The following is a 21,802-nucleotide window of genomic DNA, read 5'->3' as shown; positions in this document are numbered from 1 at the left end:
GCGCTAAAACAAAAGGTAGGTCATTCAGTGCGGTGACCGGCGCGCGAACTCAATGGGGATTTCCAAAACCAAAAACGTCAATTCATTCGTATCAATAAATGAATAAATTATGACGCATTTGCCATATATGGAAAACAAAATGGCCGCACCTGGTGTGAAAAAATAAATCGCGGACGAAAGTGTGGACAGCGGCCCTCTAAGTTTCGTGGGCTGGCATTTCTTTGTCTTTCAATATATTTAAAAGGAATTGCAGTATATTATGCCTTATAATCTTTTTAATGGGTCAGCGAAAGAATAAAAATTATTTTGATGGGTGATTTTGATCAATGAGTGGACGGGCTTTTTTGAAGGTTTTCGAAGTGGCCTTTGACTTTGTGGACGGGGAAACGCGAGGTCTAGTGTCCAAATGTGGACTAACTATCAAAGAATTTGTTGAAACTGTGATATTTCTAACTAGTCCAAATAATATTTGTGTATGGTGGGCGTGTCGTGACGTGCATGCCTACATTTGGGAGATCAGTGAGGTCTCATTAGGGAGTGTTTTTTTTTATTCATGCGCGGCCCCCTCACAGTAGTTCCTAAAATCATTGATTTCTCGGTCCTTACGGTATGTCAGTGTTGATTCAGCAGTTGTTTTGGCAAAGACATGTTTTTGGGAGTTTCTGAAACCTAGAGCGCTACTCAATAGGCGGCTAACAAGAAACTACGCATTTTACTGTTGTTGCCGACGTATGTGTACACTGAACTTGGAATGTGCGTCGGCCCCGTGTTGAAATGCCGTCCAGTGCCAGTTGGTGCATTTTTCGCTGATTTGTGCAAAATTCAACATATCTCAAAAGTATATGGTTGACCCTCGATTTTTTTTTTCATTTTTGTGTAGCGTAAGCAACTGTCTTCCATGGGAGAATGGTCACTGTAAGAATCATTCAGGAAGAAATGTATAATATTTTCGTGTTTGTCCGGCCCAATTGGCAATATTGTCATTTGGGATGGTGAACAGAGCTAGGAGCAAATGCGACGCTTATGATTTATTTAAAGAAATAAAATGCCCGATTTAACATTGCAGAATAAGGGGAATCGGGCGTTTCCAGTGATATACGACACAAATGGGTTGTCTTCATGCATTCACTTTGGAAACGCATTTTAAAATAGATGTTGCGTCCTGTTAAGGGGCGTCCTGTTAAGGGGCATCCTGAGCTTCAGGTTTTTGATACTCCTATGTCCCATACAATAGCGAGAGCTGGAGCATATGGAAAACCACTGGGTGCCGAGGATGGTTAAGGGGGCACGTCGTCATCGCGTACATTTGGGAAAAACTCCCTAACGAGACCTAATGTACACTGGAGGCGAGGTATGACTGGGTTGTTCTAAAATATAGATTATTGAATCGGATATGCGACTGATTTCTAAACTACCGTCAAATTCCGATCTGATCATGTAAAAATAAGCTCCAAATATTGATTCGTAACCACCTTAGGTTCAAATGGCATTTTTTCATGTTTTTATGCATTTTTAGGACTGATTCCAAGGTTTATCACTGGTTTCAAGGTTTCACTAACCCTAACCCCCATCACATCATCATATCCAGAAGCAGAGGCCTGGCTGAGCCCTGTGATTTGGCCAAATTCAATACGATTGTTTTCTACTGTGATGACGTTAAGGCCCTTGTGTCATGCAGCGTATAAATTCCGTAGCACCGATACACAACTTATGATAAACCGCGACGTCTGCTGAAATTCAAATTGCATATGACGCCAACTGAATTGTGACGACTTGTTTCGCCAATCTTTTAGTGAACAGTGATCACGGGCTGTGGGAATTGCGACGGGATGGTGTAGAGTATCGCCACAACAATGTTGATATGATCACTTGTCGTTTCAGTGGGCATGGCTTGGGACATCCAGTGACCCAGCAAAAAGTAGCGATGGTACAGCCAGAAGTAGCAACAACTCGCAAAAGGGGATCCTCGTCTGACTGGTGACTGGACCACATGATAGGTCGCCATCAAATTAGGGAGCTGATCCAGCACAGCTGGATAGAGGGGGGCCCTTTGAGGGTTAGGGTTAGGTCTCTTGCAAATGCAATGAGACAGTAGTGCACCATATCTCTTCTCTTCATAGCTCCATGCAGATGTTGCCCGAGTTTACCAAGTCTTTGCTGGATGTGCCATACCCCTTCACTGAGCGTACTCTGTCTGATCTAGATGTGGATTGGCGTAGAGGTGACACTACTTTTTTTACTGTGAGGAGTGTCGAGGACTTCACTATAACCAAATTGCGACATATGTCTCTTAAAGAGAGATCATCCAAACCTTCAGAGTTTGGTCAATGAACCCGAACCCTTCCCCCTTGAAAAAAGTAAAAAATAATACAAGTCTGTTTATGAATTTTTTATTTCAATCTGTACATTCCAAGAATTTATCAAGATTTTACAGAACAATATCAAAACAATGACACCACAGGGCAATTCATTCTCCAAAACAGCGATAATATGCAAGCATATTCTGAACAAAAACTATTTACATTTTTGAGTGGACGGCGCCTCACACTTCTATAACTGTGCAAAGAGAGGGCAATTTAGAATGTAGGTACAAGGCAGGGGAAACCCGCAACCCATCATTTGGAACGATCGCTTTATGAGGAACTTGCCGGCAAAGCCAGTTTGATAGAGACAAAAGACAACTCCGAGGAACAACTCAATAAATAGTGTGAAATTCAAAATTTCTAAAATAATGCAAAGAGCCATTGATACATGCAACACTTTTGGGACACATTGTTATACATGCCGTCTCGCACAGTCCGGTTGAAAACATCTTATGTTTATGTTCATTTTGTTTGGGAAACCATTTTCCACTGGAATATCTACATAGTTTTTGATCAGGAAAAACATAAATTGAGTCGCATGCAGCGACAACCATTGTAAATGCAAGTAAGGTGAACTGCTGTGGTGTATTCAGGTCACGAACCTTGACCTCATTGATATGAAACAGCACGACATCGGTGAGTGGGTTATTTAAATAACAAAAGAACCAATTTCGTCATGGCGATCAACAGGACCGTGCTGTGATCTCATTTGCATGACAAAAGGGGCCCTCTAGATCAGGCGTTCAGACCAGTCTTCTCATTTGCATGACAAAAGCGGTTGCTTTGGACGAGTTTAACAATAGAAGTAACTTTTTGAATTCACCTTTACATGTATTATGGCTTTTATATGTAAATTTCACATATTGTATCATTATACAAACATAACAAATTGATACATAAAACGTCAGACATTGACGTTGGCGACAGCTTGCTCGACCCATTCTGTACCACAGGAAACTTCTTGATGGGGCAGTTGTTATCTTTATAACTCACAGGAAGAAACAAGATGAATCTTTCTGGACTAATTATCATGAAAAGACTGAGCTCCTCTTCCACTTGACCGCAAGGTTAGGAACCAACATCAATTTGGAATATTTTGGAAAAATTTCAATCAACAAAATATTTCAACGAAATCTCAAAATTTGGAAATGAATTTGTCCGATTCTTTTGCATTTGTTTTGGTCTTGGGGATAACCTTTGTTATCATATCATTGATGAAACCAAGAATGAAAGGCACCCGGATAATTACCGTGTTTAAGGAAATTTAAGATACTTGTATAAAATGGAGGCTAGAGTTTGAGTTTGCCAATTTCATATCTGTCCCAAATGGAGACCGGCACTATCAGGTCTCGGAAGCTGATTGGAATAAACGCAGGTATTCGTGGTACTGAATGGATCGAGAAAGTTCATAAGGCCTACGGTTCCATCAAAGACAACACATGTTCTGGTTGGCTGGGGTCGAACCAACCAGAATCACGTGGACCCCATGTCTCATACGATGGGAAAATTGAAATATCTGATCAATTTGGTGATTTCGGAGAAAAATGAAGTAAATTTTAACAGCTCGATAGTAAATTATTTGGATCTGGTTCTGGTTCTTAATCAACAATCATCTAGGAGGAGTGACTGACGATGACTGATGGAAAGTCTTTTAAAGGCGTTCCAAATGTGTTCAGACATTTTGTCACAGCCACAAAATGGAAGTAGGCTTTTTACCATCGGATGATATTGAGATTTGCAATGAAACCACCTTTCAATCAGATATTTCGATAAAATACAACGTATCCTTCTGCAGAGGCCTACAGGTAGCGAATGTACAATACTACACCAGAGAAAGTCTGTTGCTTATGACTCCCATAGCGACAATCGTTCAGAGGCCGAGGGTTCCACATCCATTGTGTCATCTTGCTGAAAAGAAAAACACATTATGTATCACAGACAGTGCAATAGATGAAAAGCTCAATGCCCACAGACCATTTCAGAGAGATTCACGCAAAGTAAGCCTGAAAATGGCTAGCACAAAAATTGGCGAAAATTTTGCTTATGCATGTTCTTGGTCATGCTTCATACGATTGGTACAAAGTTAGACTAGACTTTGAGGTTTTACATAAATAATACATTTCGTTTAACTACTGATTTGTTCTGTGTGTAATCAGCGTGCTGTTTTCTCATGAAATCGTCCATGTGAGCCTTGTTGCAATTGTACGTTTATCGAATGTTTCACAGCTGTCTCAGCGAGACTTGAAATGCTAGAATTCACATTTCATGATCAGAAGCTCGGTTGTTGGTGTTGCTAGCTTTTTGGAAGGCTGTCTCAGCGAGACTTGAAATGCTAGAATTCACATTTCAAGATCAGAAGCTCGGTTGTTGGTGTTGCTAGCTTTCTGGAAGGCTGGAGATTACACGATATGTGGTATTCACCCAAATAGGCTTGTTCTGATAATATCGAAATACTCTTATCTTCGGATCCGGAACTATAACACCAGACAATGAGAAGTCACTAGGCCCACCTTAATGGTGAATATTCATGACCCCAGCAAATGCCGAGAAGGGCATATCAGTCATACCTGGTCAAATAGCAGAACTTGAGGTCCAGGCCTAGGCTGGTCAGGTCGTTATTGGAAGTCTGGCTCAGAGTGGAATTATCTGGTGTTATAGTTCCGGAGATAGTGTATATCTGTTTGCATTACCCTCAAGATGTGCCCCCGTCGTCACATGGCATCAGTCGTAAAGAGATTCCTGAAGCATGCCGTCATCCAGTGCTTGTGGGATTGGTATCACGTCTCGTCAAATGAAGGGGTTAGAGGTACGCGTCTTGTCCAAATCCTTCGTTTGTGGTTCAAATGAAGTACATAAATATAATCCACATTTTCAACAGTTCAATCTGAGCGAAGAAAATAAAATAGTCTAGCGATGGTCCGTGGCTTTCGCGAATCCTTCGTTTGCGATTCAATCTGAACTAAGAATTGTGTTTGCGTTTAAGAATACGATACGCGATGAAAACGTCTATGCATATAAACACGTGTGTTATCGAGATATTCACAGTCCGAGCGAAAGCTTCACACAGTTAGATAGAGAGTCTGTTCCAGGATTGGTATGCGTACTGAGCCCCTGGATACCTCTTCCGTCCCCTGGATGTACAAGACTTTCATTATCCGTGCACGTCTGTGGACAACTGAAAATAGAAGTACATTGCCAATCAGATGAAATTGGTCGGCGTATTCAAGTGCTTCTTGCAGACACTCCATAACTAACCTTTAGAATTTTTTAAGTTGGAAATGTATTGGATATCTTTGTTGTTATAACATACTGCAACATTACTCAGAGTATGGTGTTCATCTACTGGGTGGATGTAGAGGTGATCAATCGGAGGCTCGAATGGCACAAATTTTGCTTTCCTTTGGAAGGTCATGTCAGCTGGCCGTTTTAGGCTCTTACACTCCGCCCTAAAGGCCAACTCACTTCTACTTAACCTCGTCATCTCAGGACAATTGCGGTCTTCCATTTGATTAGATCATAAATTCTGTTTCCATCCAGGACTGGGTGTGGTGGTGCAAACTCTCTGCAATCTACAAAAGTATCAAACCATTACAAATCTTCATACAGTGCGAGAAGTGTCTTCAAAATGAACATCGTCATTGGCAAAGAAGCCCATCTTAACAACTTATCATCTTTTCTGTTGAACCTGGCTGCAATTTCCATTTTCTTAAATGGGTGGACGGAGGTGTCTTTAAATAACCCCTTTAATTTGCAAGTTATCAGCTTTTGTCCAGACGTTATGTTATATATCTGCCGAGTTTAGAGCGTATATAGAGTCAGACAATCGCCCCACTGTTGTAATATAGGTATTGACTTGAAACATGTACATGTACGTTGTGATCCTTACCTCCAGTTACAATGCACATCCTTGAGAGTGTCATTTCCAGCAGTTGGAGCGACGCCCTGGTCGTGGTGATGAATATCCTGTGACCTGGATGTGGTGATGCCGGCTCCGGACGAGGACTTCCACTTCTGTGTCATTTCCAGCAGTTCGAGCCGAGTGGTTCCCTTTTTCTGGTGTTACCCATCTTTTGGGAATACTGAAAAAAAGATTTGACACGTTTTTCTAAGTTTCCCCCACTGAAACCCTTTGCTGCACATCTCCTTTTGTTGTATTTTAGCATTCCATACAACTGCAGTTTCATGTTGAGGGCTCTTCAGTCTTCGTCCCGACGTCGCTTGCTACAGTTTGCATGTTTAGAGCATTCTCATTATTTTCAAATGAAACTTTTCAAGGAGCTGATTACTCTCAAGTGTCAAGTAAATAGGTTCTACTGCTTACCTGAAGTAACACTGCAGCATTCTCCATCGGCTGTCTGGCCGCTTACCTGAAGTAACACTGCAGCATTCTCCATCGGCTGTCTGGCCGCTTACCTGAAGTAACACTGCAGCATTCTCCATCGGCTGTCTGGCCGCTTACCTGAAGTAACACTGCAGCATTCTCCATCGGCTGTCTGGCCGTTCGGGATCGATCAAAAGATAACGGCACAACCGCTTCCCTTGGCAGGATCGTGTCAGGTGGCCGGGCACGGCTGTTGTCCTGAAAGTCAAAGTCACGGCAGATATTTAAAGACGTCAAGACAATTTGTAAACAAGCTGTGCTGCATGGTATGGTATAGTGGATGCGCTTTCAAATTACGGGAAATGGCGGTCAACCAATTGAAGGGATCAGTCGATCACTCGAATATCTGGCATCCAATAAAATGGTCCTAAGGGATCAATCCAAAATGAACGGTTCTAATGGTGCCATTTTTGCTTCCCTGGGCAAGGTCATGTCAGCCTACTCCTTCAAGCACCAACAGCTACACAGGCAGAAATTTCTATAAAGAATCTGTAAAGCTATATAGAAATGGTAAACACAAAATCTATATAGAATCTATATATATATTTTTGCCTGTGTATGCTCACTGTGATGAGAGCTAAATTCACCTATCTACTCACAAAGTCCTTGTCGTGTTCAAACTGGGATCATGTTCAAACCTCTGTATAGTGGGCTCTCGTCACGCGCTGGGCTCTCGTCACGCGCTGGGCTCTCGTCACGCGCTGGGCTCTCGTCACGCGCTGGGCTCTCGTCACGCGCTGGGCTCTCGTCACGCGCTGGGCTCTCGTCACGCGCTGGGCTCTCGTCACGCGCTGGGCTCTCGTCACGCGCTGGGCTCTCGTCACGCGCTGGGCTCTCGTCACGCGCTGGGCTCTCGTCACGCGCTGGGCTCTCGTCACGCGCTGGGCTCTCGTCACGCGCTGGGCTCTCGTCACGCGCTGGGCTCTCGTCACGCGCTGGGCTCTCGTCACACGCTGGGCTCTCGTCACGCTGGGCTCTCTGCGGTGTTCTTGGCTCCGCAAGATGGATCTTGCTTCGCACGGGTCTCCCGGATGCTCTTCCTGAAAAGAATCCTAACGATTTAAATCGCTCATAATTTTTAAAATTGGGTTCAAAAATAATGAAATGAAGTTACCCTAAATGCGGCACACATCTTGCTCGCGTCCGAATCCATCCCCAGACGTCTGTCACGCCACGATCGTGCATCTTCAGCCCTCTTCAACAAGCATGCCCCATCGCACCGACCCTCTTCCTTCCATTCGGAGGTGGTCTTTCCGTCTATGCTGTAAATGGAAACGGATTCAGTGGGAAAAAATCTTACATGTATTGAATAAAGGTAGCAGGAAGGGGTGGGCGTTGGTGGTTTCAGAGTGTGAGGGGGTACTGTAGACATAGGTTGGTGGCGTCTGCTAACTGTACTTTGAGAGACTATGACTAGGCATGATGCCAATCTCTCTTAGGGTCGAGTCAACAGGCATGTGGTTTCAGCATTAGGTCTTTCATTGTAGCAATGCGAAAATGTAAGCAATTTTGGCTAGGTCCGTCATTTGTTATTACCAAGTAGCTTCTAGAGTGTCTCAACCACTCTTGATTACGGCGGCCGTCTCAGCGCCACCACGCGGGGCCTAATGGTATTAGTCTGAGTAGCTTCGCGCGATCGATATGCACAATTCTGGGTAAAGTCAAATGAGGAAGTATGCTTATAGAGTTATTAGCATAATCTAACCTTAACTCCATCTCGAGGTAATCAGTGCAAAATAGTTACAACCCCATAATCGCGCTATAAGTCCATAATGAGATCACGGTGACCAGTTATAAATGTTTCGCCAGCTTCGCTATTTTGCCGCTACGCGTCGCGTTGGGTCCTTGCGTCTAGGTGTCACAAGGTGAAGATCACTCTGTTGTGACCAGGTAGTGTACTAATTGTGATGACGTCATGCGCAATGCACATAATGGCTGTTGAAGGTATGACGTGAGATTACGTTGCTCACTTTGCATGGTTTGTTGCTGGAGGCTGGGAAGTAAGACGATTATCCCAATCATAAACAAGTCTCAAACAGTGCGGGAAATGTAACGATCTAACTGGAGTAGGATCTCGTATAATCTTTCAAATTTTTTTCTGGATGTTTCAATCATCTCGGGGAGAATCGGTCAAAGAGCTAAAATTGCGCAAACATCAATGACTTAACAAAATGTGAATCTCACCTGTTTGTTGTAATATCATCTACTTCAGTGCCTGATCTTCTACGACTGCCGCCGGAGAGCATAGAGGGTTGTAATATCATCTACTTCAGTGCCTGATCTTCTACGACTGCCGCCGGAGAGCATAGAAGGTTAACCCATCAAGTTAAGTGCGAGCCGTCTTATTAACGGCAAAGGCGAGTCCGGAGCCCGTCCCGGACTCCATCCCGCACCATGTCGTCAACTTTCTTAAGCCCTTCAACAGCGTAAGAGAGGGAAGGCCTATTTAATTTAAAAACCTCTCTTTTTCGCGTTGAAATGGCAAAATGAACGAAGACGACACGCCCTCATGCTGAACCCCCCTCAGTCGTAGAACCGAACGACAGGGTCCCCTAGGGGCGCCCGACAAGAGACACAAAGCGTACCGTGCTTTGGACTCCGCCACGTCGTCGGCCGGCTGCTTGGCACACGCCTTCCATACGGAGTCCGCGGAATGGACCTTCTGTAAATGGAATTGGAGAGTCAACATCACAACTAATGCAAAAGACACAGAAAACGCAAAAAAATACAGGACATAGATCAACCAAACACACACACACACGCACATACCCGCACCCATACTCATCCCCTCGACAACCTCCCACATCCCACACACCCCAAACCCTCTCCCCCAGCTAATCACACACACATATCACTCTATACATACCCTTCACCTCGCGATAGACATCATTCATAGTCGGTTGTATTGGAGAACTTGGCTTGGGGCATCTGCAATGATAAAAGTGATAGTAACGGTAACACGAGCTCTAGAAACTTGTTCCGAGTGAAAGGCCCAGAAGCTTAGGGTGCGATTTTTGAGGTGTTCTTGACGAATTCGAACAAAATCATAAAAGAATTCGTCACAAAAACAAAGAATTCCTCGTCGTCATTCGGGAGTGTTGCGGAACCTCACTAATGAGACCCGAAACCAACCGAAACTGTCTAAACCTCACGAACAAAAGGACACGTGGAGTTCGGCCACGAAGTCTTTTCTGCAGCCAAATGAGGGGAAATATTTTGAATTGAAGGGGGGGGGGGATAAATCTTTGGAGTAAGACGAAATTCAAAAACTGCTTGGCATACTGAAATGAAGCGGGAGTTCGCATGTGGCGAGGACTGGACAGGAATGATTCAGTGCGCAGCCGTCATTGGCTTCTTGGTTGCTGAGGAAAACGGCAAATTTCTTGGAAATCGGAATTCGGAATTGTATGTGTGCTCATTTACAGAAGTGGAGGTTGGGATATACCAGAGTAATGTCCAAGACAGAATCTGTCTTACCATTGCGTGGAGTGGCCTGTGCTTAGAAAATGTGGCGTGGCCTGTGCTCGTCGCGTCCGATCTTGAAGCTCCACGAGTCTTGAATGCGCAGTTTTTATTGGGAGCGTTGGTAACATCAGTTGAACGACTTACGTCATGTCATTAAATAATAGAATCGTTCCGTGCTCGTCATGGTCACTGCATTTGTTGTGCCAGCCTTATACGAGTGGATCATAGCATAATTTGTATATTTTGTACTGCTGATCTGGTCATAGTCAGGTTGGCACCAAGCTTTAGTAGGTTTCATGTGGTAAGGAAGCATGACATGTGGATGTTATAATACACTATCTACAGCCGATTCTGTCAACTACGGTGAACAAAAGTCAAAAGAATGATCTTGATTTAAAAGTAATTCAGTCGTGGACATCCGCTATTTCTGAAGAGGCTCGACAGATCCGAAAGGAACAATGACTGGGAAAGGACATCGACATTTTTTTTTCGGGGCGGGACGACTACGGTAATTAAGTCGGGGGGACGAAAACGAAACAAAAAAATTTGAAAAAAAAATCGGTTTCATTTTCATTCGTCCCCCTACGGTGGCTAGGAAAGGACATCGAAAAAAAAAAAAATCTCGGCGGGACGACTTATTATCTCGGGGGGACGAGTTAGTAAGTCGGGGGGACGAGTTAGTAAGTCGGGGGGACGAGTTAGTAAGTCGGGGGACGACTTAGTAAGTCAGGGGGACGACTTAGTAAGTCGGGGGGACATCGGTATGGGCGTCATATTATTGAAGAATAAAAACAAAAAGTTGACCCTGGGATGGCGTGGGTTAGGTAATCAAGATAAATATTGATTTCAATTATAGAGTAGTATTCAATCTTTCATAAAATATTGATTTCAGTTCTATGGTCCCCGGGTATTTTCAGGAGGGCAGCACCAGTAAGGGCTTCATTTCTGGAGTCCAATTGTGGACTAATTATCAAAGAATTTGTTGAAACTGTGTATTTCTAACTAGTCCAAATAATATTCTTTCACAAAAACTACTTTTATTTGAATGACAATGACAATATCATTCAGTTGTAGGCAAAAATAGTTGCCCCTCTCTCAGACCAACCTTCGTTGATCCAAGATGGCGGCACCACTGAAGCCGTGTTGTGAATGGTTACTGTAAATCAGTCAGGAGCTATACTGGCCAGTTTCACTGAGACAAGTCATACTGTAAAACAGATCAGGATATGTTATTCAGAAAATTGCATATGACGCCAACTGAATTGTGACGATTTGTTTCGCCAATCTTTTTATAGTGAACAGTGATCACGGGCTGTGGGAATAGCATTCCGCGATAAGGAGTAGAATCCCCCGTCAGAAGTAGCGCAGTAAAAAATAAAAATATAGAAAGTAGTCCCAGAATCAATTGCACTGAATAGCAGAGCCTGGCAGATCAGTAGGGCCTAGGGGATTGGAGGCCCGAGTAGATTGATCGATTGGTCGTGTGGTCGATTGGCAGATCGGTAGGGGATTGAAGGCCAGGGTGGATTGATCGATTGGTCGTGTGGTCGATTGGCAGATCGGTAGGGATGATCTAGGGGTGGATTGATCAATTGGTCGGGTGGTCTATTGGTCGGGTGGTCGATTGGTCGGGTGACTGATTTGGTCGGATGGTCGATTGTTCGGTAGGGGATGAGGGGCGGATTGATCGATTGGTCGGGTGGTCAGGTGACCGGTACACGTGCTAACCTGAAAGTACATTTAGTAAAAACCCCGTCGCTGATCTCAACAGGTTTACTGGCGTCAGTCTCCTATCCTGGACTGGTCGCGAGATTTTAATTATGAGCTAGTTATTCAATCCACCGGATTGGTAAAGTCAGGCCGGAGACTGTTCGCTGACGAGACGACCCGTAAAGACCTAGTCTCCGCCCTGAAATGAAAGCATCAGACTAAAGGGAAATCACAACAGGTTGGACGCCAATAATAATCAGGGACTCGTCTAAGACAAAGTGTTGGCTGTTACAGAGCAATATTTACAGTAAAGACCTAGTCTCCGCCCCGAAATGAAAGCATCAGACTAAAGGGAAATCACAACAGGTTGGACACCAATAATAATCAGGGACTCGTCTAAGACAAAGTGTTCACTGTTGGCCATTATACAGTCCCGGTAGTCTGCCTGATATCTAACCACGAACACAAGCTTAGCAATTCCAAGGTAAGTCACAAAAAACTGAAATCTATTTATTCATTTGATTTATTAAAATTCTGTTACATGTATTATTTACATGATAAACTTTATACAAGTGATAAATATAATGATATAATGAATATAAAGTGTCGCACTTTGATACATAAAATACACCACAAAGCACCAAGACAGTCATTTAAAATGGCACAAATAAAGCTTTGACCGCAGTCAAAAGAAGCAAGCATCTAGTGAAAAGAGTTTCGCAGTTGGAAGGTTCACAAATTGGGAATGCTTGATAGGAGGCATTATTTCTTGATAACATACAGAGTGATTCAAAGGAGCAAAGACTCGCTTTACATTGCTCCTGAAACATAACAGCATACAGCTCTCTAACTTACTGACTCTCAAAGTTCTTCATCTCAAAGGTTCTAGTCCTGTGGATCAATATTGGTGACTAACATCAACGATTCGTGAGCTGGTTCTTTCCAGAATTCCCGCGTCACAATACCAGAGTGCAGGTTCCTCCTCCACTAGGTTGCACACAAGCAGTTGTTACAAGGTAGTGAATTAGTCAAGGGATTAAGATAGGGGGCAACATGAGTTGGTTATTTTCCACAGTGACAATACCAGAGTGCCAGTCCTCCTCCACAAGTGGTTGTTACAAGGTAGTGAATTAGTCAAGGGATTAAGATAACAGACAACAAACATTATTCTTTATCGAGACACAAGACAAACTGGATAAGACAATAGTCCATTTCTATTCCCAGAAGACTTTGGCAAAGACTAGTAGCAGTAATTAGTGTGCACATCTAGCATGTCTAGGGTAAGAAGACCATGCATCAGACCATGGAAGACTTAGAGAAGGGCCTTAACATTAACACTCTGCCAATTACATTGAATTCATTGGACACTGTGCAACTGTATCGCCAGGAACAAGCATGGGGAAAAGACTTTCTGGAGAAAAATAAGTAAATTTTTGGCCACAAAATGAAAAATAATTATTATTAGTATTTTGGATGACTGGTAATCATGCTATGTTTTTAGTGTATAAAATGTCCTTCTAAAACATGCAGCACTGTTGTTAACTTAATAACCTGATATGTCTGCCATGATGTTACCTGTGCCTAATACTACCTCCGTATTGGATTTTTGGCTTTCTTTACAAAACTAAGACATAGACTATGATCTCGTATATCTCCCCAACCTCCGTTAGGCTTTGGCTGCCTCACAGCTACTTTGGCGTGTCCAATAAAACTCAGGCTTTGTGGGAAGAGATATTGACGATTATTTGACAGCAGAAGTTCTATCTGGGCAACCTTTGTGTGTGGGTTACAGTCCTTGCCTTTATGGTGAACGCCACTGAAATAGACAAAGAAGACATGTTAGAACAAGACCAAGCAATCTGAACTCACGCGCCTAAGTCCAGGCCAGCCCACTAATGCATGGTATCATGCAGTTGTCCTTGCAGGAAATCTTACCACCGGGAATTTCAGTGAATGGGATAGGGAAATCCCAGGCAAAGCTTTAAATGGATGTTTTTCTGATGTTGCGATTTCATACTTCTGATTTGTGAGTTCTTGAATATCAGAAATGGCAAAACACCAACTTTTCTCGTTCATTTTAAAATGTTCCCATCTTAAATGAGGGTAAAAAATTAAAAACATTTGGCTACATCTTAAAATTATGGCCTCTATGTGATAGCTAGTCATGTCAAGAAAAAAATTAACTTTTAAAATTCTTTTAAATATCTATGTCTGAAAATTTGTTAATTTTTTCGTCAAAATGGTCACATATTTTAATTTCATTAAAAAATTATTCTTTTCGATCCTATCATAGCATCTGGAGTAAAATACTGCAATTCAGTGTTTTGGAGGCTTAAATGCAAGTTAGATGTGTGTTGTCATGTGTGAAAAAGTCGGGGAAATTGCGAAACAGAGAAGTATAATTTTAAGGACAGTCAAAATGGCGTGTCACCGACTGTACGTCACGTTTTTCTGGATTGAATAGGCGCTATTCCAATGCTCCTCAGAAATTCCTTAGACCTATGAACTTGTAGCCCATTTTCCTGTCACTGATATATCACGAGGCTAGATACATGCATAGTGTAGATGTTGAGACCATACCCATGACGGTTGGCTACTTGTCTAAGAGATGTGTCGCTCTGAGGTTGAAAACATGAACGCAATCAATCACGTACCATTCTCCTATATGAAAGACACGTGGTGACTTGGCCACTAGCACCTGTAAATGGCCCTCAACACATGTCATTCCAAGATACTGTAACGTCCAGTCCCAGTTATAATCATCAAACTCACAGAATTGCTGCAAAATAGAAGGTGATGGTGAACACTACAGCCCTACAATAACAACAAGGCAGTAAAACTCTCCATCATTCCAAATACACTGGTTGATGTATCACACCAACACTATACTACCCTGGGTGATGTATCACACCAACACTATACTACCCTGGGTGATGTATCACACCAACACTATACTACCCTGGGTGATGTATCACACCAACACTATACTACCCTGGTTGATGTATCACACCAACACTATACTACCCTGGGTGATGTATCACACCAACACTATACTACCCTGGGTGATGTATCACACCAACACTATACTACCCTGGGTGATGTATTACACAAACACTATACTACCCTGGGTGATGTATTACACAAACACTATGCTACCCTGGGTGATGTATCACACAAACAGTAAACACTATGCTACCCTGGGTGATGTATCACACCAACACTATACTACCCTGGGTGATGTATTACACCAACACTATACTACCCTGGGTGATGTATTACACAAACACTATACTACCCTGGGTGATGTATTACACAAACACTATGCTACCCTGGGTGATGTATCACACAAACAGTAAACACTATGCTGCCCTGGATGCCCAGACTCACCTTTGCACATTGTTTTATCTTGTTCCATGTATTTCTGTTGAAGGCCATGCCCATGTTGTGTCGAGCAGATATCCACGGACTCATTTCAACCTGAAATAAGGCATTCCTTTATTCATCAAGGTAGCTGTAATGTGGACAGAAGTTTAAACCTGAGATCACTTAACTTCTGAACAGACAGAACAGTGATGACCTCCCCAGGACTCTCATATTTATAAGACAGCAGTTTGCTCAAGCCCTGTTCAACCTCCTTTACAAGGGCCACTGGCGTGATGTTTGCTCAACCTCTGTTCAACCACCTTAACAAAGACCACTGACCTTCAACAACCAAAGTTGGGAGGAGGGGGGATTGCCTGGCATGAAAACAGCTTGTAACTAGTTTGACGTACACAGCTGGGGGAGACTGCCTCGCATGTGAATAGCTTGCTACAATAATAAAAGTTGGGGGAGACTGTTAGGCATGGCAATATATTTTGTTACTACTCACCCTGCCGGAGTTTGGCACATAGCTTGGTCGTTTGTCATAAGTTGCCAAAGTTAGAACACCACACTGTGGACAGTTGCTAATTGGTAAGACGTAAAAGAGAACGGTTATATTGGTTAAGGTATTAGACAGTGAAACTGAAAAGAACTGTGCTAGAAATGGTTTTGCTGGAAAATGTTAAGAATTGGTCACAAGTAGAAACCTACCATTTAGATATAGCGTCAAAGACAACATTGCTATGAGACCAGAGACAGGTTTTTACACTCTGCAGCCCATATCTATGAGACCAGAGACTGGGTGTTATTCTCAAACCAAGAGATAGTGTGATGTTAGAAAAGAGAAAAAGTTAACTTACGTTTCCCTGAGTTGTTTCATCTGGCGAAGGACGTGAAGGAAGTCATCAGAGACAAAGTGATCCTCCTCTAACAATAGGACATGACCTTGGAAGCCCTTGAGGATATCAAGCTCATCAAAGACACGCTGCATCTGCAATCACATGCATCACAGTGGCGGTAGTGACATTTGGTTTTTGGAATGTAAGCATAATTGTAAAGCCACAAGTGTAACCTCCAGCAGCAATCAAAATCACCGATGACGCTTATCCATATTACCGAAAGGGTAGAAATAGTCGTCAAGAGTCAATGCACAAAATGAAACATGTCTGCGACATGAAAAGATCTATTTCAATGTGCTGGGATCAAAAGCAGAATGTTCACCAGTTCCTCATACATACATACATACGGTGTCATCCCATTTTGCCTACTCTCATTTTGCCTACACCCATTTTGCCTACACCCATTTTGCCTACACCCATTTTGCCTACTCCTATTTTGCCTACACCCATTTCGCCTAATCCCATTTTGCCTACAACCCATTTTGCCTACTTCCCATTTCGCCTACTATGTGATATTAAGGCATATTTCTTAGGCATTTTTGGACATTTTATAGGTCCTGTATGGGTATGGGGCAAGCGTATACCTACTACAGGGTGAGCCAAATAAGTGTCCCTGCCTTTTTGCTGGGCCCAGGTCTCTACCACATCAAGAATGGGGACAATGAAGGTGATAGCAACAGAGTGTACGGGGTGCTCAGAAGCGTGCTCCCTATTGTAAAAGGTTATAGCCAGGCAATAACAAGTTACTTATTAATAATAAGTAACTTGTTAAATGGCTGTATTGTTTATCTAAAGAGAGCACAAGTATGCAAAGAATAATGCTTTAGAAATCTCATTTATCTTCACCTTAACTGCTATAATTTGAAACTACTTCTATCGGACCCCATCTTTTCTTAGCAGACACCCACTTAAAATATTTACACATTATCCACCAAGTTTTATAGTACCACTATCTGGGCAAACCATACTAGAGCAGGTAAAATTGGAAGTAGGCGAAATGGTAAGTAGGCGAAATGGGAAGTAGGCGAAATGGGAAGTAGGCGAAATGAGAAGTAGGCGAAATGGGTTGTAGTCGAAGTGGGAATTAGGCGAAATGGGAGTAGGCAAGAATGGGTTGTAGGTGAAATGACCACATTTTGTAGGCGAAACGGGAATAGGCGAAATGGGAGTAGGCGAAATGAGAAGTAGGCGAAATGGAATGTAGGCGAAATGGGAATTAGGCAAAATGGGAATTAGGCGAAATGGGAGTAGTCGAGAATGGGTTGGAGGTGAAATGACCACATTTTGTAGGCGAAACAGGAGTAGGCGAAATGGGCCGTAACCATACATACATAGCAAATTTCTATTGTGCCCGTTTCAAGCTGATGCTTGTTCACGGGCGCTTTACATAGTTTTACATAGGCTTACAGAAGGCACTAGTTGAAAAAATGCTTTTTTAGCATTTTTTTGAAGATGTTTAGACTGGGTGCCTTCTGTAAAGCCCTCTGGCAATTGGTTCCAACATTCTGCTTTTTCTGGTTATTCTGCCAACAAGAATGAGAAATGGCACCTGAGACAACCACATTAGTCAACTCCAGAAAGAATCACCAGTGAACGAGTCATACCCACCTTCCAAAACCAATGATGCTTGGTCTGTGTATACTTGGCTTCCCGGTAATGGCCATATCTGTCAGGATATGCAGCATTCTGGCAGCGCAGCTCTTCAGCTCTACAACAAATATAGCAAGATCTAGTGAAGGACGAATGAGAGCTGAGGCTCTTTATGACTCGGATTGATTCCCGAGGGTTACTATCACCATGCTTGCTAAATCCCTGCTGTCACACCAAATCAAAACCTTTCAATTAAACGAATAATAAGTCAACTTTAAAGTGGGTTAGGGTAAGATGGCTTCGCTCAGATGAAAGTGCCAACAGCTAATTCAATAGCCCATGCAGAGCAGAATGCTCTATTGATATAAGGTCAGCATCAACAATACCCCAGCTGTCTGAGCCTAACATTGCATCCCCTGGCAAGCTTTCCTCTTTCCACTTCCCTCTCTGTCTGACAGTCTTTACATCTTCAAATCAGTACAGAAATGTATTGTAAAAAGTAAAGCTTTTTCAAGAATTTGAATTTTTTCAGTCAGCAGTTTTCCACTTTGTTCTGTTCTTATATCCGCTATCATTTCTCTTCAAAATGAAGATTTATATAGAGAGCTATGCATCAACTAGTACATTATTAGCCCTATAAAACTGGGTGATCGTTATGTAAGTTGGGGGAACCTACGCTGTTGAAAACAGTCGCCCTCTATCATACTAGTATTCCGGGACTAACCAGGATTTCAACCTGGCACTTCAGAGGTGACAGGTGCTGATGTTTCCACTGTGCCAATCTGACAGACCAAATTTGGAATGGGTTTGATCCTTGAAGTTGGTAATCATGACTGTTCAATAGAGCCTTGCATAGTCTTTTTAAACCAAGTTTACCAAGATATTTTGCATTTAGATTCTCAACAGAGGACTGCAAGTCTTCTCAAGAGACAGCCTACAAGGGTAGTGTTTCGAATATCTTGTGATTGCAGAAAAGCATTTATGTAGAAATCATTGAGGAGGTTTCGTTTAATGGTTGAGCATTCAAACTGAAAAAAGTGTACGTGAACCTACTTTTTCTTGTTAATGTTTCTTGGGCAATCTTTCGGATGTTCACCTGGGAATTCATGGGGGTAGACTTGCATTGAGAATGGGTAGAAGATCTGCATCACCTGATGGGAAAATAAAAAAGTTATAAAAACATCTATTACTTCTGATGGTTAAAATCAGCATTTACTGGTAAAAGCAGAGCAACATAAGGTCTAGAAAGGAAGTTGCCAAATTGTATGTGAACAACGTCAGTCTTGAAGAAGCCATTATGGACACTGAAGACAATCTCCAGTAGATTCCAATTCAGTGATCAGTGTTTGTCTTCCTAATGAGGATTTTCACAAAGCTAACTTAGTACTTACCGGAAAGGCCTCGATAGATTCGGCGATGTCATTGAGTTCATTAGAAAAGATGTCATGGCTGAATATGACGAGGGTGTTCTCGATGCCCCGAGCTTTAGCAAGAGAGTTCACAAGATGGCGTAAATACACGGGCCGATAATGAATCTGTATAACAATAACGACACTGTTCGGATCACTCGGGAAATTTGGTTCCAATTTCTCCCGATTGAAGATCTTTTGTTGTCGATTAATCTCGTAAACGGAGTGTAAAATAGCAGTCAGATTTTGCTCGTTGACTAACTCGTGATTCAATGTGTTGTTCTTGATGGTGCTGTTCTGAGGAGCATCCATCTCTGGCGAAGATAAGCCTTGCGATGGAGCGTCTGTCTTGTCCTTAGGTAACTCAGCCAACATACTCTCCTTGGATGAATCTGACTCACCATCCCGTAATATGATGAGCAGGTTCAGAATTATAAATGCAATCACAAGCAGCGTCAACACTGACTTGACAATTCGGCGGGGCTGTACACGCATAGCTCGCGGAGCACCAACTGTACACGTCCAAGGCAGGACAAGTTTCCACGTACCATGTGATAAGTGTCAACTCGTACTATCCACTAACTCCAGGGAGTTATCCCGAAAATATCAGCACTAATAAAAGAATATCAGCAGCTACTGATTGGCCTCTCCACTCAATAAGACTCTGCAGCAGTTTGGAACTCTCCGAGCCCTTGTTCACAGAAGACTTTTAAGTCAACTAGTAACATGTGTTATCATGCTGTTCTCTGATGATAAAACATACACTGAGTTCATATCCCCCTCTAGCGCAATGAACATTTACTTAGCTTATCACTAAGTTACATAAAACTTGAGGTGCTATCAGTTGTCAAGGCTGTCAGCTAATCCCATGCACAACCAAGATAATCAATGGCATGTTCAAATGTGGAACCAGAGCCATCAAGTTTCAACTCAAGTACTGAATCAATAGAAAGCTGACAAGTGTTCAAGAATTGATAATGGTGGTCAGCTGAGTGTGTTACAGCTGTCACTACTGGCAGAGAGTCACTTGTGTCATCTCTCAACAGCTGCGCACAATGTATACATGCCACACAATTCCAGCACCCACACAATACAAGTACAAGCTGTGTGGTAAACAAGCTCAATTATTTAATGAGCCCCACAAAATATCAGCTGCAAAGATAATCAAGTTCCACACACCGTGTGCAGTGCTAAACAGCCACTATTTGTGTTACGACTTTGACACATCATCATGGTGTTCTACAGTCGGTCTCCATGCTGTTTCATTATTAACACCACATTAGGGGCTTGCAACATCACCGTCACACAACCTGAAAAACAGTTAAAAGAAGAGAAACATACAAAGCCTGGTCAACGAAACTAGTTTGTTCCACACAGTTTCATATACCCTAGTGGCCGAAACCCAAGTGATGAAACAAGGCAATCTGCTATTCTGTAGACAACATGCAAAGTGTCCGCACTCTGGTTCAAGAATATTTCAATCAATTGTAATCATTAACCTCTGCGACATACGATACATGTATGACATCAAAGGTTAATTTTGGGCTATGTCAACCATGATGTGAAAACACACACCAGTAGTAAAGGGACCCTCATGTTGAGACACGGGGCCAATTTATGATGGTGTAGCCACAGCCAGCACTGCATATGGATGGCATCATAGATCATTTTGGTACACCAGCAGTAAAGGGAGCCTTATGACTATGTCATGTATGTTAGGACATGGGGCCGATTTGGGATGGTTCAGCCACAGCCAGCATGCAGCATGGCATGGATGGCAATGGTAGCCACGGCTATGTCAGCTAGTAAAGGGAGGGGGTATGTCTACCGCACTGAGGAGTGTACATGAGGTGGGCCAACCTCCTTGCGCATGACCAGAACTATTTATATCAACGTCGTTCCGTCCACTGCTTGAATTGAATTGGCCGACATTGCAATCTGAATGTGGTGAATTACCTCATCCATGAAACTGCGTTCTCGCAGCGTACATTCACATTGGTGTACATTATAATTATATATATAGGCCTATATATAGATGCAATACATGCAATGGAAGAAGATACTGGCAGAGATAATAAGCTTGAATATTATAGCTGCTTTGGAGAATGGAGCTGGGCTTTAGTAGAACATAGAATGTCATGGACCCTTTTAGGCCTACTCCAAGCGAAGGGAGGCATTGCTGGCCCTAATAGACACAGCGAACAGATCATGTGCCATCATGTGGTGTGCGACCATGCGCCGTTCAGTCTTTTGTTTGCTGCTTGTTTGTTGTGGCCTTCAGTGGCTTCCTCCGCCTGGTGTGAGGGCCTAGGCTATATGATGAAGGGAGGAGCCAGGACTCAAGTCAGGAGGGCCTGAGGCCAGTGAGGGGTACTTCTAACTTCCCCCTTACTCACTTTGACTTTTCACTGGTATTGATGAGCAATTAAAAGCAGCGCTATCACTTAATCTAAAGATCACTTACTTATTTACACATGCGTCTTGATCATCATTTGTTCAAAGTGTTTGATCAAAGAGAAGAAAGGAGAGAAACTGTGCCTGAAACTAGCACTACTGTCCCAACAACATGACAAGAATAGAGCTAGGCAACCATTTTCTGCAACGTATCACGTGACCTCATAA

At 42.8% G+C, this 21,802-nt stretch overlaps 2 protein-coding genes across 7 annotated transcripts; both read right to left on the bottom strand.

The window, feature by feature from the left end:
• Positions 1–2,374: 2,374 nt before the first annotated feature.
• Positions 2,375–10,295, bottom strand: LOC135489649 (uncharacterized). Of its 6 annotated transcripts, none has more exons than XM_064775090.1 (10): positions 10,222–10,295; positions 9,611–9,672; positions 8,929–9,406; positions 7,859–8,006; positions 7,344–7,784; positions 6,685–6,942; positions 6,250–6,442; positions 5,826–5,932; positions 4,931–5,538; positions 2,375–4,271 (listed from the first exon to the last, which is right to left on the bottom strand). In XM_064775090.1, exons 3-5 carry the CDS (start codon positions 9,006–9,008, stop codon positions 7,377–7,379), a joined length of 636 nt encoding a protein of 211 aa, XP_064631160.1. In that variant the 5' UTR covers positions 9,009–9,406; positions 9,611–9,672; positions 10,222–10,295; the 3' UTR covers positions 2,375–4,271; positions 4,931–5,538; positions 5,826–5,932; positions 6,250–6,442; positions 6,685–6,942; positions 7,344–7,376. The 6 variants fall into 6 exon arrangements, with proteins under 6 accessions (XP_064631160.1, XP_064631161.1, XP_064631159.1 ...); XM_064775091.1 differs by having other exon boundaries at positions 2,375–4,267; XM_064775089.1 differs by having other exon boundaries at positions 5,054–5,538.
• A 2,129-nt stretch (positions 10,296–12,424) lies between these two features.
• LOC135489355 (alpha-1,6-mannosyl-glycoprotein 2-beta-N-acetylglucosaminyltransferase-like) lies at positions 12,425–21,777 on the bottom strand. The gene is made up of 9 exons (XM_064774670.1): positions 21,645–21,777; positions 19,163–20,490; positions 18,825–18,922; positions 17,790–17,889; positions 16,143–16,273; positions 15,791–15,866; positions 15,307–15,396; positions 14,574–14,698; positions 12,425–13,735 (listed from the first exon to the last, which is right to left on the bottom strand). Exons 2-9 carry the CDS (start codon positions 19,673–19,675, stop codon positions 13,507–13,509), a joined length of 1,362 nt encoding a protein of 453 aa, XP_064630740.1. The 5' UTR covers positions 19,676–20,490; positions 21,645–21,777; the 3' UTR covers positions 12,425–13,506.
• Positions 21,778–21,802: the final 25 nt, after the last annotated feature.

This window comes from Lineus longissimus, chromosome 6 (assembly GCF_910592395.1).
Source record: "Lineus longissimus chromosome 6, tnLinLong1.2, whole genome shotgun sequence".
Taxonomy (NCBI): domain Eukaryota; kingdom Metazoa; phylum Nemertea; class Pilidiophora; order Heteronemertea; family Lineidae; genus Lineus; species Lineus longissimus.
The sequence above is the reverse complement of the archived record's forward strand: the minus strand, read 5'-3'. Positions and strand labels throughout refer to the sequence as shown.